The sequence below is a fragment of the Larimichthys crocea genome, chromosome X, assembly GCF_000972845.2.
Source record: "Larimichthys crocea isolate SSNF chromosome X, L_crocea_2.0, whole genome shotgun sequence".
Lineage (NCBI taxonomy): Eukaryota > Metazoa > Chordata > Actinopteri > Sciaenidae > Larimichthys > Larimichthys crocea.
Genome location: NC_040020.1, coordinates 25801411 through 25819291, shown reverse-complemented (window position 1 = coordinate 25819291; position 17881 = coordinate 25801411). Strand labels below are relative to the sequence as shown.

General features: G+C 40.0%; 1 protein-coding gene across 2 annotated transcripts in view; it reads left to right on the top strand.

Moving 5' to 3' along the window:
* The window catches only part of LOC104928752 (protein sidekick-1), a 218448-nt gene that overhangs the window by 153886 nt on the left and 46681 nt on the right, over window positions 1-17881 (top strand). For both annotated transcript variants that reach the window (XM_027282930.1, XM_027282931.1), the window contains 5 exons: window positions 5439-5579; window positions 7895-8076; window positions 11699-11814; window positions 15706-15901; window positions 16867-16965. In XM_027282930.1, the coding sequence (XP_027138731.1) occupies window positions 5439-5579; window positions 7895-8076; window positions 11699-11814; window positions 15706-15901; window positions 16867-16965 (734 nt within the window). The remainder of the gene's footprint in view (window positions 1-5438; window positions 5580-7894; window positions 8077-11698; window positions 11815-15705; window positions 15902-16866; window positions 16966-17881) is intronic.

Below are 17881 nucleotides of genomic sequence, written 5' to 3'. Positions count from 1 at the left end.
AATCCCTGACACTCAGACACAATACAACAGATGTGGCCTTGCATTGTAAGGTGGGCACACACTCACACACACACACACACAAACATGGTTTTGTCTGGCTGAGGAGAGTGACCATAAGCAGACGCCAGTTGTAGTTTTGACAAACAGACACTCAGCGACAACAGCAGCAGCTGTGAACGCTGCACTCACACACCTCAGCTTTACAGTCTCTCCTTCCTGTTCCTCTATTCTCCTGCATGCACAGGTGTATTGTCCGCATCCAACCAAGACCACAGTCCAAAGTTGGCTGTTAGAGGCTGTTGGAGAATAGATTAGATTGGTCCTCCTCGCTAAATGAAGCACTGGCACACAGACAAGTCATCACTGGTCAGTTTATCAGAGCAGATGGATACATCTCTCCTTCAGTGTTTGTCTCATATGTAATCGCCCCCCTCTTTGCTTTTCATCTGCTGGATGTTTGCCTGGATAAGATACGCACACGAGCAGTCACGGATGCCAAGGCGGTTGCACTTGACACACAGGCGAGAGTAAATATTCTGCGCTCTAAATGAGAAAGATGACAAACGGCAGTAATGTGGACAGAGTGAGGGAACGGGACACAGAGTAAAAAAGAAGTTTGTAATATTGATGACTAAAAGCTCTGATTAAAGTTTGAACTTCCAGCTGCTTCTGCACTCTCCCATTTTGATCTTTCCTGATTATGGTCTTTGTCATAACAGCATTTTCTTCTTCTCTTTGTATCATGCCTTTCTTTTTTCACTTCCTCTTATTCAAGAAACTACACAGGGCCACTGTGGCACTAGGAAAAGTGTTCCAGGAGATGGACATACACTAAGTGTGTAAATGAATACGATCAAAGCTCTAAATGCAGAAACTCTGTTAAAGAATCTAATTATACCATCTAAAGTGTCACACACACGCGCACAGAGTAATGCACCACTTACACTCATACCATCACCGTCTTTAAAGAGAAAGCATTAACAGAAGAAACACAGATTATGCATAAATGAGTTGAACTCTGCGCATCATCAGAACTTAAAGTCGATTCCAGTCGTTCAGTCAGACCCAAGACACATGACTTTAACACCAAATGTGTGATAGAAATACTTTATCTCTCACTATTTCCTTCTGTTATACACCCACACTAATAGCAGCACAAAAGTTCATGAGGAGATTTAAAGATTAAAAGGGGATTTGTCCTGTTGCCCAATGTATAAACCTTGCATTTGTATTTGTATTTAACTCTGGCCGCAGCTATGATTCATTACTTTATATTATAGACCAGAAACATCAGGGCATTAGCAGAGAGAAGGCTTGCACTGAGAAAGGCTCTGTGACATGAGGAAGAGCTCATTGTTTGCCCAGCAAAATAACAATGATTATAGGCATTTCTTCATCTTGCTCAAAGGTTTTTTTTTTCCCACTATCAACACAGAAAATGTAGCAGGAAAAATACAATAATGTCGTTTCTTGCTGTGTGCACATATGCTGCATAGTCCCAATAACATTTGCCATGGCAGACATCTTGAGCAGGAAAAACAAAGGCGTAAATATAAACATTAGGGTTGGCTTCTTTCCATCAGGTGTCTCAGTAAACCATGTCAGTAAGTGAGCATGCAAAATGCCAGCATCCTGCGTCTGACTCACCTAGATAGAAGGCAGCCATTTAATGTCATTAATTCAAAAACAAAACAAAATGTCTGCTGTGAAAAAAGTGTATTAGTCGATATTCTGGAAGAGGAGTTCTACATGTACCTGAGCAGATATCAGTGATGTTTTTATGGATTCACTTCAGACTCAACTCATTCATGCATGTTTTACATAAAATACATAGATGTATTATTTTAACTGTTTGCAGGATTAAAGAGAAACAAAAGGTTTATTTGAGATTAATATGATAGATCTGCAGCGCACCAAAACCTAGTGTTTGTGTACTTCATACAAGGCCTGTGCAATTAAAAGCTTACTAGACTGAATAAATTGGAAAACGTGATCTGCTAAGGTCAGAGTAGAGAAATATATGATATATTATATGTTTAAAACTCTACCTTGAATCCCACCTGATCCAATGCAAGGATTTTTTTTTTTAAACAAAGCTGTATTAATAGTATTTAATAGAAACTACATTACTACATTTTATAATCGTGATGTTAATTATTTTTTTTTTTTCACTATTCATTTGCGTTATTTTAATTAACCTACAAAATAACAGGTCAGCCTCCTTCCACACCAATGAATAGATCAGGGGTCGGGAACCTTTTTGGCTGAGCCATGAAAGCCACATATATTAAAATGTATTTCCGTGAGAGCCATATAATATTTTTTTCATCATCGTAATGCACCTTTTGATCAAAGATACATATCCTTGCTAGCCGTTTTATGTTATACATTTCTATTATAAACATTACAATAAACATTTATAGACATTTCTGACATTGTGAACTCAGCCTGGCAGGATTTAACCATACAATGTTTCCTTTAACTAGAAGTCATGGATATATAATAGATATATGCATGCTAAAATACTAAATACTAAACATTTATTATATTACAGTCATGAAAGACTAATTGGGCAACACTGAGTGTCAAGCTTCTATAAGAATATTGCTGTTTAGTTTGAGAAACACAGAGGATGATCAGCTATAACTGGCACTTACATCCAAGCTCTAATCAGCCTTAAATCAGACAAACTGATAAACTGATGGACTTTTTGCTTTGATGCAGCGTGTCAGTGTTCATCACAACATATTTATCATTAAATTAAAGTCAGTCAGTGTTCTGCACGCCAAACTACAACAATAAGGACGTCATCAGTGTCACATTTAATTTGTTCTGGAGCACAGTTTCTGATACGCAGCAAAACATTTAATTGACCAATGAAGTAGTGTGAATAAATTATTAAAGAGGCAAACATAAAGAACATATGCAGTAGGAAATGTGTGCCTCAGCTGGTATTGACCTGCTTTTTACTTCGAGAATATGCAAAGTTTCTCTGTCTCCCCCACAGAGCCTCTTTCGTGTGTCTCCCTCCTCCATTTGTGCAGCTTTTAGCCTCGGGCAAAACAGCACAACATTTTAAGCAGACAAGACTTAAAGTGTCATACAAGAAGAAAATAAGCTCATCTATTCTAACATCTAACATCTTTTCCTTTTTTTATTTCTGTTGTCCTCTGCTCATTTCTCCAGCTATTTCCTACTCGTACTGGATGTAAATTTTACTATCCAGTTCAAATAGAGGCAGGCATAACATCCCGGTAACACCATTAAATTTAAGAGTTGGTGTGTATGTAGATTTAGTGAGAAAGCCAGTGGGCAATAAACTGTTGAGAATGACACAGATAGAAACTTTTTCTAATTCTCACAGCATTGGGACTCACAAACACATGCGCATACACATGCACACACTCGAAAACATGTACATCTCCTGCAGATAATGTCCTCTTTTTCTGAGTAACAAGGGACAGAGAAAGTGTGTCACACAGTGTTCAGACAGAGTAATACGTGCTGTGTTTATTTTTTGTGGTTACATGGGGACATGTATGAATATTTGTAGGTGTTTCGGTGGATGTGAAGTGGTGTATGAGTGTGTGGGTTAGGATTTGTATATTTAATCTCTGGTGTAAAGTTGATGTCCTTGTGGTGAACCCACTGCATAAAATATTTACTCATAATATGGTTAAGTGTGTGTGTATGTTTTATTCTCAGTGAATGGCCGCCTCTGTTCAGTACTGTATAGTTGTGTGGGCGCTTGTGTTGCGCAAGCTTGTGTATATGCATTAATGTGCATCATCAATTTAAGTCAAAAGCAGTGGCATAGTTGAGGATTATATATACCCCATTTCCAGACGGATACACTAATGCCCATCTCATTCACACAAGCCCCATTAGCTTATGTGTGTGTATGTGTGTACATGTGTTCGCCCGTAGCACCTGGTGCTGTCTGACAGTGCCTAACCTAATGGAAGTAAAGCACAGCTGTAAAACCACTGGCCTGTGCCATATATCCGCCTGCGTAAGTCGGTAGCTAACAGCTTTCACACCCCTGCCTTCATACAAACACACACATAGTGATATGCACGCACACTTATAGACACATATAGATTCAGACACACATATGCAGAGATCCATACCACGGCTAATGGCTCAATAGCTCATAGGGAATCATTCAGGGAGACATGGGGCATAGAGGGGAAGTGAGGGGGGTTGGAGGGATGTAAATCTCCAGACATAATCCATGGAAGGGAAAAGACCATCCGATGTAGCAGTCTGTCTTAAGCTGGGAGAAATTTGTTTGGTGTTTTTATATGTGTGTGTGTGAGCACATATGGCTCTGGTTACGTTATCTGAGCTGCTTACAGTAAAGCCAGAGGCTGACCAGCTCAGTCTGTGTGCTTTACCAACCATGAGAGGGTTGGGAGCTTTAATCACGGGCGGAGCTGTGAGGGGAGGAGGGGAGGGCGTTACTGAGTAGAAGAGGAGGAGGGAAGGAGATGAGTAAAAGATAGAGGGATGAAATAATTGAGGCCAAAGGACAAGATGGATGAAAGGTGAAGAGAGAGAAAAAATGGAGACAGGGATCAAAGTGTCGAAGAAAAGATGGGAAAAAGGTTTTGGAGAGACAGAAGAGAGTCGAAGAGGGCAGAGGGAGTGAGGGATCACACTGTCTCACTGGAAATGAAAAAGATGAGCTCTTTGCTCATGCTCAACTAATAGTGATTTAACTATTTGTTGAATATGGGGCATAAGCAGAACATAAGTAATAAAAACCTCAAGTTAAAAGCAGCAGTCTTAAACAGAATATGAGCAATAATCTGACACATGTAGACAGTAAATCCTTCTTTGTAGTTCTGCGTTGCCAGTGGATACAGCACAATAGCTTAACCTGAGTTCATGAACTCTTTTGCATTTGTTGTTTTAAACACCCGGTGTCAGTTCTATCATTCCCAGGAGAGATACTCTGGCACACTGGAAGTGATGCGTTAAACGTTTCCATCAGCAGCAGCAGCAGCGGCGGTTTGTTTGAAATAAATGAACATGAATATAGCCAGAGATGAAAAGCAAATGTATTAAATGAGATTGCACGATACACCAGGAGAACGAGGGATGAGTCCCGGATTCAATAAGGATTCATCAGCGCTGCTTAAACTGTGAGATGATTCTCTGTAATAGGTTGCAGCTCTGTCATGTGTATCTTCAGTGACAAACATGATAATTTGTTTGTAGATAGTCTGACCCCCCCGGACTAAAAAAGATGAAGATACGAGAGTAGAGTCGAGTTTTCAGCTTACTTTCCTAACATACTGCTCCTACTCTCTATATGTCATGTGGATACAAGACGAAAAGAACAAATTCTCTGACTTGTTCAGCAAAACTGATTCCTATTACAGGATGCCTTATAAGCTAAAAAGCCAAAATCATTTTGTTTTTGTGTGTCTTAGATTGATGCTGAGGGAGGAAGCACCCAGCGCACCTCCAAAGAACATTGTAGCCAGTGGGCGGACAAACCAGTCCATCATGGTCCAGTGGCAGCCTCCACCAGAACCCCAGCTCAACGGAGTCCTCCGGGGATACGTACTCAGGTATAAATGCACACACAGAAACATACACACATGCATATTTGGCTTTATGCCATAGTGAGTACTCACAGGGGAAAGTGTGTTGTCTTGTATGTGCAAATGGATTCTCTGTTTGTTGTTGTTTCTTTTTTTTAAATCTCATATTTGAGGAGCTTTTGGCAGCTCTGCATTTTTAAAATACCAAAGTGACTACTACTGAGTCCCCTGCAGCTGAAATTATACTGGTGTATAGAAGCTTGGATGCCAGAAAATAAATGGTCAACACAGTCATTTATCAAGGAAAATGGCAAAGTTTCTTCTTTTTGCTGTTTTATACCACAGAACATACTGTGCGTATACAGTTGTCCCTCGCTATAACGCGGTTCACTTTTCGCGGACTCGCTGTTTCGTGGATTTTTTTTGTGTAATTTTGCATGCTTTTTTTTTTTTTTACAGCGTATTGTTCAGTATGAACGCGCATTGTGTTCTGCGTCCTAAATTGGCTAAGGGAGAACCGCACATGTGTTCTGCGTCCTGATTAACTAAGGGAGTACTGTACAAAATGTGTGTAAAAAGGTGTATAAAAGTGTGTGGTTAGGGGTTTTTACGGCCTTAAAACATGTATAATAATTGTAAAACTTACTTCACGGATTTCGTTTATTGCGGGTTATTTTTAGAACATATCCCCCGCGATAAACGAGGGACCACTGTATATAGAAAGGGAAATATTGGGTTATTTGGCCTGTTAGTCAGACAAACCAAGTAACTACACATGGTCATCTTGAAGTCTGGAATATTGTGATGGAAATAGACAAAAAAAAAAACTGTAAGAGATGCAAATTAGCTGCCAACTCTGGTGCAATTACTTTTAATTTGAAGAATAAACAAATTAAATAAATAAGAATAACTCTCTGATTACTTAATAATATAAAGAAAATGTAATTTGCTCCCCCTAGCACAGAGAGAACCTGTAAATCTATATTGTAAAGAAATTTTCTTTCATTTTTGTCGTTTCATCTTTATCAAACACATGACCACACACACATTCACACACAGACACGGGGGCTCTTTACAGAGACTCTTGCTGCCCTTGGGCGCCTGTCCTTCACTTTGATGTCTACCTTAAGTGTGACACACTGGGTGTAATCAAACTGTCATCTGCTGCCTCACATGAATTTGCATATAATTGCGGTAGAAGTTATCAGGTCTTTATGCTTGTTCAGTGTGTTATCTACCTCCACTTCAGAAATCAGTTGAAAATAGAAAAGCACACTCACGTAGGACAGAGCTTCTACCTCCTCCTGCCCTCCTCTTTGTATTCTCATTTCTCCTCATAGTATCAGCTGGTAGATCCTCTCTCTTCCTTTTTCTCTCTATCTCTCAATTTTTCTCTTTCGTCACTCACCCCTCCTCCTCCTCCTCCTCCCCCGGTGTGAGTGTCAGTGTGTCAGGTGGAGAGGAAAAAGGGGTTATCTCCTCTCCACTACAGAGATCCCCTGTCAGCCTCCGGCGCGTTTTTTCCCCTCGTTTTGTGCATCTGTGTTTGTGTGTATGGGGCGTTGCTCTCTGTGTGTGTGTGTGTAGTATGCATGTGTGATAGAGCGCTGAGTCAGCCGGTGAAATGTTGGAATATCCTGTTACACTGAATAGGATCCATATTAAAACGCTGACATGTGGATTATTACTCCATTCGGCTCCATCAGATATGTACAATACCTAAGTGGTATTACACCTCCCTGTCTAAGTCAGGCCATATATCCTTTTAAGTGGACATTTATATCACATGTACTAAAGCAAAGGCCTTTAAGGTACAATATTCAGAGATGTCTACCGGGTACTGGAGGTTTTTATTCTTTAGGGATTTTGACGTGATTCAACTCAATAGTTTCTCTGCCTTTTTAGTAGCATAAGTGATTATGTGTGGACGTGAATTTTTCTGTTCATTTTAAAATGTATGTCATTCAAGTTTGTACCATATGCACACTGGTTTTTATTAGTATATTATTAAGCTATGTGCAAGGTTTTTTCTCGGCGGGGGACATATTTCTATGGGTACATTTGGTTAAATTACATTAATTCATTACATGCCTTTGTCGGAAGTGATGTACTTTTTTTCCCCCCGCCATACATAAACATATATCAGGAGTTATTCCAGGCCTATTTTTATTACTCAAGAACACCTTCGAGTTGAGAGCCCTTGATGAGTCACCTAACCTACATTAGTGATACATTTGTCTGTGTGTGTTTGAGTTCAATCACTTTGTTATTTTCTTCTTTTATTTAGTACAAACCAACATCTACAAGTGTTTGTTTGTGTGTGTGTCTGTGTGTGTGTGTAGGTACCGTCTGGCTGGGTTGCCAGGGGATTACCAGGAGAAGAACATCAGCAGCCCAGAGACCAACTACTGTCTGCTCAAAGATCTGATCATCTGGACACAATACCAGATCCAGGTGGCTGCCTACACTGGAGCCGGCCTGGGCGTCTACAGCAGCCCTGTCACAGAGTACACTCTACAGGGAGGTGAGTAAACACACACACACACACTTTTCTTTCTTGTTCTTGAAAAGGCTAAGCAAATGTACCAAGAAATTTAGATACATCGTGTGAATGAACAGTACATGAATACTGAATGAAGTATTCCCATATTTATGTATTGGTGGCAAGTACTTCAATCCTGAAACAAAATGATAATAAAATTTCACATTATACACACATAGTTTGTTACATAGTGACCAAATGTGTGTGAGACAAAGCTGAAAGCTGCAGGAAGTTTGGTTATCAAATAAAATGAATAGTTCATCATAATTTCACAAAGTTTTGTCTAATTAATACTGTACATTGTTCTGTACAGTTCAAGTCTACATACCAGACCTCTCACCCATTAGAGGACACGTTACTACTTCTTATTTCTTGTACAAACTAGATGCAAGACCCCCACATTTAGATTTGGTGGTTGAACAATTAACAAGTGTATAAACAGGGAGAGCTTCTCTTGAGTAAAAGGCTGATAGATAGAAATTAAGGGACATTGCTGGTAATTGATAAATGTACTTGAGATCTTGAAATGATCTTAGACCTTCATTATGAACAATATATACTGTATATGAAAGAGAGTACAAAGTTTGAGTATAAAGACTATAGGTTTCTTTCCTAAACTGGTATGTGAGTGTGACATTTCCCGCACTTTTGCAGCAATAGAAATCATTTGCTTTACCTGGCCGGATATATATAGCAGACTGTAATCGTGAGTGAATCCTCAGCTACCAGAACAGATCTGAGATTACAGTTACAGGCAGCAGCAGTGAGCTACCTCTGCAGACTGCTTAGCTTCACTCTCAGTGATAGGATGAGTTCAGCTTTGAGAGGAGCCAGTTGATACGGTTCTGACTTGTGTTAAAGCTGCCCCTGAGGCATCCCCTTTAAAGGCATACCAGCTTCAACCAACTGACCCAGGACATGCTGGAGGGACTGCATCTCCCAGGATAATCTGGACGAAGGAAATAGTGTGTGTGCTGTTCTATAAATATATTATATGATATGTAATAGTGTGTAAACATGGCCGTACAGAAGAATACACTTTCAAGTATGTCAAACATAAATCAATGCTGAGGTAGTGAAAGAAGGGAGAGCGTAAGTGAAGCCAGCAAAGGAAGACGAGAGGAAGTAGTCATGGAGGTAAATCTTCTTTAAACACGCTCTTGACTTTTATTTAAACAGTATATTATCATTATTAAAGATGGGCTGAGATACACACACACACATGTGCACATAAAACTCACAGTCATTATTACAAGAGTTCAGGACAGGTTTATAGACTAGGAGAGGGAGTTAGGCTCATTAATTATTCTAATGTGGTTTAATGGGAGTGGCTGCGATGGATTGGACACTTTCTCTCTTTCACTGTCTCTGAGAGGACGTGGTTGAACTCTGTGTTAGACTCTGATAACATTGCTCTTCTCCCACTCGCTCCCATGCAGGCAAACGCGCATACTAAGATTCCCCCAGAGAACAGAGTCTAGTGTTTTATCTGTAACTGTGAGCTGCAAGGGGTTAGAAGCGGATCCCCTGGAGTACAGTCAGCATGGCAGGGGGGGAAAGAGCATCTTTAACATCAATTAATCTTCCGTCTCTCTCTGTGTTCTTATCCGTTGTCTCCTGTTCTCTCACTATGTCTTCCCCTCTATTTTTTTTACTAGTTTTTGTTCTGCACTCTCTTTACTCTCCTCTCACTGTGCATCTGTGTTTCGTCTGGCCTCATTGGCTCAAATATAAGATGTAAAGGGCATTCCCATCATGCAACAGTGCACTATCACTGTGGATTTCTAGCATCAGCATAAACCCTTTACAGTGTAATCACCATAACATGTGCCCGCAAACACACAAACACACACACACACACACACACATGTATAAACACAAACATGTACACACACAGACACATTTCACAGTCACACTCTTCTCATGCTGGCTTTCATGCTATCATGGAGCCTCTTATAGATAGATTCCACATAACACATAAAGCTTCGCATGTAGAGACAAATTCATACATTGACATGAAGGAAGAGAAAAAGAACACTAGAGGCTGTCGACCAATCCCGGAGTGGATTAGGTAAATCTATGTCTATCTTGTGCAAACCAAACACTAGATGTTCAGATTGAACAAATAACCATCATTTCATAGGAAAAAACGTCAGGTGGATGATGCATGCCTCTGCCAAGTTCACACACATTTCAATAAGACTTATAGCTGGAGTCCTTATTACTGAGTCTTTATTACTGATTGTTAGCTACATGGATGAGTGCGGATAGGTTTTTTCTGTAAATATAAGTAATTCATATCAGTAATGGGTTAGGTAGAAGCAGACGCAATGCTTATAATAAGCTTTGCGAAGGGCAGAGGCACATGGGAAAAATGTATGAAAGATACTTTAAAGGACTCTTAATTACACAGAGATCAGTTAAAAAGGGGTAAGAAGGAAGGTAAAAGATAAAATAAGCCATAAGGGAGTGTGGAGGATCGTGGTTAAAAAAGTAAAAGCTCAGTGGCCACTACTCAAGGGTTCACCATATTATAAATTAATTTACCAAATGTGTTGAAATTAGACGGAATAAATACAGGGCACTGATTTAACACATGAAGTTCAATATATCTGTCAGGAGCAGTGCTATGCAGACTGTACAGTTCACCACGTAGTCCCACTGTATGGTGTCTTTCTGTTAACATTAATAAGATACATTAAAATGATTTATTACCAAAATGACAAGATTGTGAGTGAAGCATGAACACTTTATCGGTCTGCGTCGGTACTGCGTTGTGGGGAAGCTTCTGTGGGGAATCCGCAGTAGCACCCAGGCACGACGGACCCCCATGAGAACACGATGGAGAATAGGAAGGAGAGGGTGAGACAGGAGAAAGAAATTAGGTGGGCAGGAGGAGTGCACAATACAAGAGCGAAAGAGGGTTAGGAGGGTATTTAAAGGAACTCTGCTAATACCTTTAAATAAGGTCAGGTGTCACATCTCATTTGTATTTTAATCAATAAATCATGACATACCATGTAGTTACATTATATAGGTAATAAAGGTTTACCTCGTTAGTAAAGGAGAGTGATGTGGTGAAAGACTAGACCAACAAATCTAGTTATCTAACTTTCTCTGGCCACTATCTGTTCTTCTGAGGTCACTGACTAAAAACACTTAGTATGTTTAATTATTAATGTGATTTCAGTGATCACATTAGCTGTCTTCATGAGTCACTGAAGTCCTCTTCGGTACCCTTAATCATTCCTAAGCTATGCAAATTACATGAATGCAAAGTACAACAGATGAGGTGAATTATATTGAAAAATTTTGCAGCAGAGAATAGCGATGTAGGTTTGGCATTTAACTTTTGCAAGCTTAGCACATATTTTTAATTAAAAAATGAACTGAATCTCAGCATGAAATATTGAAATGTGGTGCGGTGTAAGACATTTAAAAGCACTCCTTGAAAATGTAAAAGCACAACACTGAAAACTCTTCTAACGCTAACTTTGCAGCTTAGAGCGCCATGTTTGTAATTGTTTTTACAGTGTCTCTAAACACTCTTCTTCCTCATGGTGACCCCATTACAGCTAAATGGTATGTGTGTCGTTGTGCTTAGTTCCCACAGCACCTCCGCAAGAAGTGGAAGTTGTAGCCATCAACTCAACTACCATCCGCTTCACCTGGAACCCTCCGCCTCAGCAGTTTATTAATGGCATCAACCAGGGATATAAGGTAAGCCTCTGGATGTGTGTGTGTGTATGTTACAGTACTTTATCCACATTGAGTAAAAGTTCAATAAAAAAAAAGACTTTTCTCTATTTATTAAAAAAAGAGACCTGTGGTGTGGCCACACTTGGAAAGGTGAAGCAAGTAGGTTGCAATCAACAACTAGACTGCTAGATGGCACTAAATCCCACACACTAGTCCTTTAAGAAAAAAAAAAATTGATGCCTCATATATAATATTTGTGGGGCAAAATATCACTTTTAAATGTTCAGACGTCTGGTCTCATCTTCTTTCATCATTTTGATAAAAACAACTTCTGTCTAGACACTAAAATTAGAAGTGCTATTAAATATGCAGTTCTGCACACAAGGCAATAACCACTATTTTATACTGAAATAACGAGGTCTCCTAGAGTCCTAGACGTCCAACACATGGATGCCTTTGAGCAGTAACAGTCTGTTTCTCCACTTTTTATTCATCAATTTAACTGTTAAAATGAAAATAAAAAAAAGACGTTTGAAAAATAAATCTCTGTCTGTGTGGGTGTGTGAGTAAATCTTGTGAAAAACCTGTTAACCTCTCATAGGACTTTCAGCTCAAAGGTCATATCCCAGGATACTCTGCCTTGGTCTTGCTTACCCATACCCTTAGCTGAGCCAAGTGAGAGCTCAACTCAGCGCAGAAATAAAAAAGCAACTGATGGAGGAATAGGAAAAGAAGGGATTAAATGGAGAAAAAAGGAGGATGTTTTGAGAAAATAAGGAGCGAGGGACCAAAGAGAAATAAGACATAATAATAAAGAAGCAGTATAATGGGGAGCAGAGTGAGAGCAAAGGATTGAATAGTGTGAGTGATCTATATGTGCTAGTTCTGGTATGTGATTTATTCTTCACTTCGTTGTGGCAACCAACCCCTGAGGAACTGATTAACATGACAAAGAAAACACATCACATTCTTGCTGTGCGTCACTGAGTCTGTGTGTATGTGTGTGTGTCTGAGAGTGTCTTTGTTGGTTGATAAATACTATATGGCTTTCCATGTGTTTGATGTGGCTCTCTGATGCTGTCTCTGTATACCACGCTTTACCACTTCAAATCCGTGGAGCCTCACAGCGCTGCTCTGCACATGTGAGTGTGCGTCTTTGGGTGCGTTGTGTTGGTTAGAGGACAGTAGATAATGATATTAATTAAAAGAGGATATGAAGCAAAGCCTCATCTCATCACAGATCACTGACTGTATACAATACCCTCAATAATACAGCACAAAACTGATTGCTGGAGGGGGAACCAAAGAGCCACTCCTCACAAGTTTCATGCCTTCCATTTACATGTCCTTGAATCTGCCTCAAGATTTAAGTGGCATCAGTTTTAAACAGTTTGATTTCACATAATCTTCAACTATTTAACACAACCAACAGAGCAATAATTGTTCAATAAACAGATTGCATTTTGACTGAATATTCAAGGTTCCTCTTTTATTGATTGTGATGCTGAGTGTCCCAGTATAAAGAAACCTTTATGAAGAATTTTTCCCCCTGACCTGAGGTAATATATTTGGCAGCAAAAAGATTACTGTGCAGCATTGTGTTGTAATGTCCCTGGCCATGTCCTGGTCTCAGGTCTACTTGGGGACAGTACTGTACTGCATTGTGCTCTTCGGGCAAATTTGGGGTTTTCATTGCAATGTGGTTCAGAATACACACATTACTATAGCAACAGCAGACCCAATCATCCCAGCACCCTTTAAAAGTGGACTAGCATCAGATGCTTGAGGGTGCCAGATCAGCACTCTTTTACTGCACCCAAACTGTACTGTGCTGATAATAAATTACAATAGAAAACCTTATTTTACCATGACAGACTGGGTGCAGTGCAGCACCATTTAGGCGGAGAGAAAAGCAGCTGCTCAACTGTCTCGGGGTATCACAGACCTTTCCCCTGATAGGAGATCCTTGTGATTTTTGATTGGCTTTCTATTGCAGATTAATATGAATCAGGACAGCAGTGTTAATCCTAAACAGTTTATTTAATGACATAATTGTGGAGTTATGAATGTCAGGGGGGCAGTGCTGCCCCAACAACACAAAATCCAGAATTGTTAACTAGCATGAGGTGCTGAATAAACAGTAATAAAACCACAGCTCCGGTATGTGGCAGGTTATGTGTGAAAACTGCTTGTTTACTCTGTTATCACACACTATAGATAGAGACATTAGTTGAGAATTTTGACACTTATTAATCACCATCATAATTATTTTGCTTTGACTTTCACAGTGTTCATTTTAATCTACAAAATACTTTTGCATTTAGAATTAGAAATACTTTTCCTTCAATTGTGGGAGTGTTAGTGGAAAATACAAGTGTACGAGTAAAACCCTGAGGGGAGTTGTGGTTTACGAATACAAAAACAGCAAAACAAAATAATCGGTCCATGTTGAGTACAGTGGTGCAGTGGTCTCTCAGCACAGCATGAACAGAATACAGTTTTATATTTCAGCTTCTCATACAGACAGAAAAGTACATTGTAGAACAGAGACCTGATAGAAACACACAAGGTGGCCTGAAAGTGATGTGGAACTTGTTCTCTCTGTTGAAATTACAAGAGAAACTTGCGAACATTGGCTCAGTAGCAACAGCAGCGAATGACTAAACCTCTCTGACCTGTGAAGCTTCATGAAGGCGTGATACAGCCATTGTGTTTCTGCTAGATTACATTTAATGAAATATTCACATGGTTATTCCAGCACTGTCTGCACATGGGTACTATAGTAAGGGCTATGGTTAAGATTAGGTGCTCTCTTAAAGTAGCCTGCCCATGTAATAATAGGGATTTATACTGCACAGAGACAATGTGGAGAAAATTACACCAGTCAACAGTGTCGGTTACTGTTATTATTTACTTGGCAGAGAATAAACCAGGAGAAAGAGGGAATACTCTTAAATAATTTGAAGCTTTGAGCCAGCAGGTGAGACAGTGGGATTGTACGTGGAGCTTTGAGAGCACCGAGTAGTAAGACGTTCTGCCTACAGGTCAGAGTTTTTTAAAAATGCCTTTGAAATCAAATACAGATATAAATAAAAGCTTTTCTTTGCACTCCTACTGACACTATGGCATTAAAGAGACAATTCTATTATCATAAACAGCTTGTGCGTAAACAGTCTGCACGTCTTAACTCTGACGAAAACTCGGCTCAGTATTTTTATTTACCAGGAACTCTAAATATGGGTACCATATCACAGTGCTGCCCATATGAATATTTAAGTGTATGCTTTTCACTCTTTGTTTTCGTAGCTTAAGCAATAACACAAACAAAACTGCTGTGGTTGTGAATATAAATCAAGCCTCGCAATAGAGACAAATTAACCTTTCATTAGGCATTTAGTCAGACTGATAATCAAACTTTGTGTTTGTCCTCAGATGCTGTTATGACTGATAATGGTCTGCTGGTAGGATTTTATGTTAAGTAGTACATTCATAAGTAAATAACTGCTTAAATTTGAATATGTTTGGAATGCAGATAACTTTTTTGCGGGATGAAACATAATATTACTTACCATTTTGACAAATTTGTAAATATCATTTGGCAGCTTTAAACATTAATGATGAAAAAAGCCCCTGAGGTATCAGCTTAATTCAAAAAAGATTCACCAGAGCCCACACTGTGGTACAAATAAGTTTTGTCTCATGAATGCAGTCTAAATAATATGAATTGGATTTGGTAGCCTGGAGCTAATACTGCTGAGTTAAAATAATGACGAAGCAAAAAATTATGGAAATATACAACAAACAAATAACTGTGGTGGATGTTTTAGGTGCTGTGGTGACCTCCTGAGCGAAAGATACCTGTTATTGAGAACCTTGAAGTCACCAGTAAACCCTATTTGTCACTTAAAACAGCTGCTGGTCTGGCCAGAGCAGTCTCCAGAGGATGCTACCGTGGTAACCATCACTCCAGACTACCCCGGAGCACGCCACACAGGATTAGTAAGCGGACTCAAGAAATTCACCTGGTACTTTGGCTCCACCCTCTGCTTCACAACACCTGGAGACGGCCCCCGTAGCATACCCACCCTACTGCAGACACACGAGGACAGTGAGTACACACACACGCAGACACAAGCAATGTGAATAAAGCCAGAACATAACACAAAGGACACTCTATCAGCCTCTCCTGTGAATAATAATGAAAGTGTATTGACTTGCTCTGTCTTCAGTCCAGCTGTTTCTAGCACAGTGTTGCACAGCTGTGTACATAGTGTCTATACACCAACACCCCGTGTTTTCTCTCAGGCTCTTTCTCTTCTCTCTCTTTTAATCTTTTTGTTCTTTAGTCCCCCCCTTTCTTTTCTTTTCATTTTTTCTCCGCTGTGTCTTTTTTTTTAAGGGAATTCATTCATATGTTTTCAGGCATACTGGTATTTATAGCCTACTGTTCTATGGATAAACATAATAGCTGCCACTCCCAGTTGCAAGTACACATGCACATAGTTGCACCACCAAATAAACACAATAGCCTATAGGCAGACAGACAAGCAATTATTACCAACCAGCAATTATCGAGTGGGAAAGGCATATTAGAAGCCATTTGTGCTCACACACAAACAGACACGTGTACGCAGACACACTCCCACACGTACACACAGATATTGATTGGGTGCTGGGCGTGTTGCAGGGTTAACGGTGGGTGTAATTCTTGCTTGATGATAGCTTTTCGCGTGCGCGCGTGTGTGCGATTGTGTGTGAGTGTTATTGAATATCTCAGATGAATAGCTTAATCGCTCTGCAGGGAGAGAGGTTAGAGAGCTGTACATGAAATATGAAACGACGTGTGTGCGTGTGTGTGTGTGTGTGTGTGTGTGTGGTGGTCAATGCAGATGTGATTAGGAGATGTTGTATGAAGATGAAGAGCAGTAGCTGATAGGCTGCATAGACTGATGTGTGTCTTTGTGTAGAGGTATGATTTACTAAAATCTATCATTTTCTGAAGTGAGGTTACTTGAGGTTAAAATATAACTAATATTATCTGATGTACTGTATGTGTTTGTTTGTTTTTCTCAGCACCTGGACCTGTTCATCATCTGAGCTTCACTGAAATCTTGGACACATCACTCAGAGTCAGCTGGACAGAGCCTGAAGACAAGAACGGCATCATCACTGGTTAGAGAATTACACATACATAGCATAAACTCTCTAAAAAAAAGAGAGTCCTCCACCACCTCTATCTTCTCTCCATAATCAAGAAACTTTCATTTTATTTACAGTCCCATTAACAGTTGCGGTGCGAGAAGCTTAATTTAGGTTTACTTTGATTAGCTGTAATATGCCCAGCGTTTCCAATTAAGAGGTATTCTTTTCAGGTGGACAAATAAAGTGTGTCGAATGAATTTAAAGTACTTAACTAATTCGAATAAAACATGAAAAGCATCCCCTTGAGGCAAGCAGCAGTGAGGAAGGATCCCTCAAACTTCTTCAGTATTCTGCACTTTATGTTTTATTCTCCGTCTGGCTTCCACAGACATCCCCCTGTCTCTGACACTGTTTATGTGTACAACTGATTCATCGTCAGCTAATCCCTTCTCTCTGCAGCTTGTCTTCTCACATTATCTCCAACATGCCCTCATCCCACGCCTCCTGACACCCTGGGTGTTGTTTGTGTGGCGCATCACAGAGCTCAAGGCACTTTTTCCTCCCAATTCATTTTTGCCTCGGCTCCTCCATGGCTGTTAGACAATGGTGCTGGTGAACGCGACAAGCTGCTGTGAATTAAGCAATCACACTACATTGTGTGCGTCTGCATTTGTGTCTGTGTTCACATCGTGTCCAACAGTCATCAGGCACCTACACAACAAGGCAACAGTCTTAACAGCACAAGGCTGCAGTGCCTTTACAGTCGGCTTAGAGGAGTCGGATAATGGTTATTCAATCAAGGTCACCTTGCACATTTACTCTTTTCTCCTCAACCTGCTTTTCATCCAGCACCTGGTGAGCAGGGAGACAGATGAGAGACCATTCACTCTCTCCAGGGCTTTACACACAAGTGGCCTCACACATACACATTTGAAGGTGGTGGAGG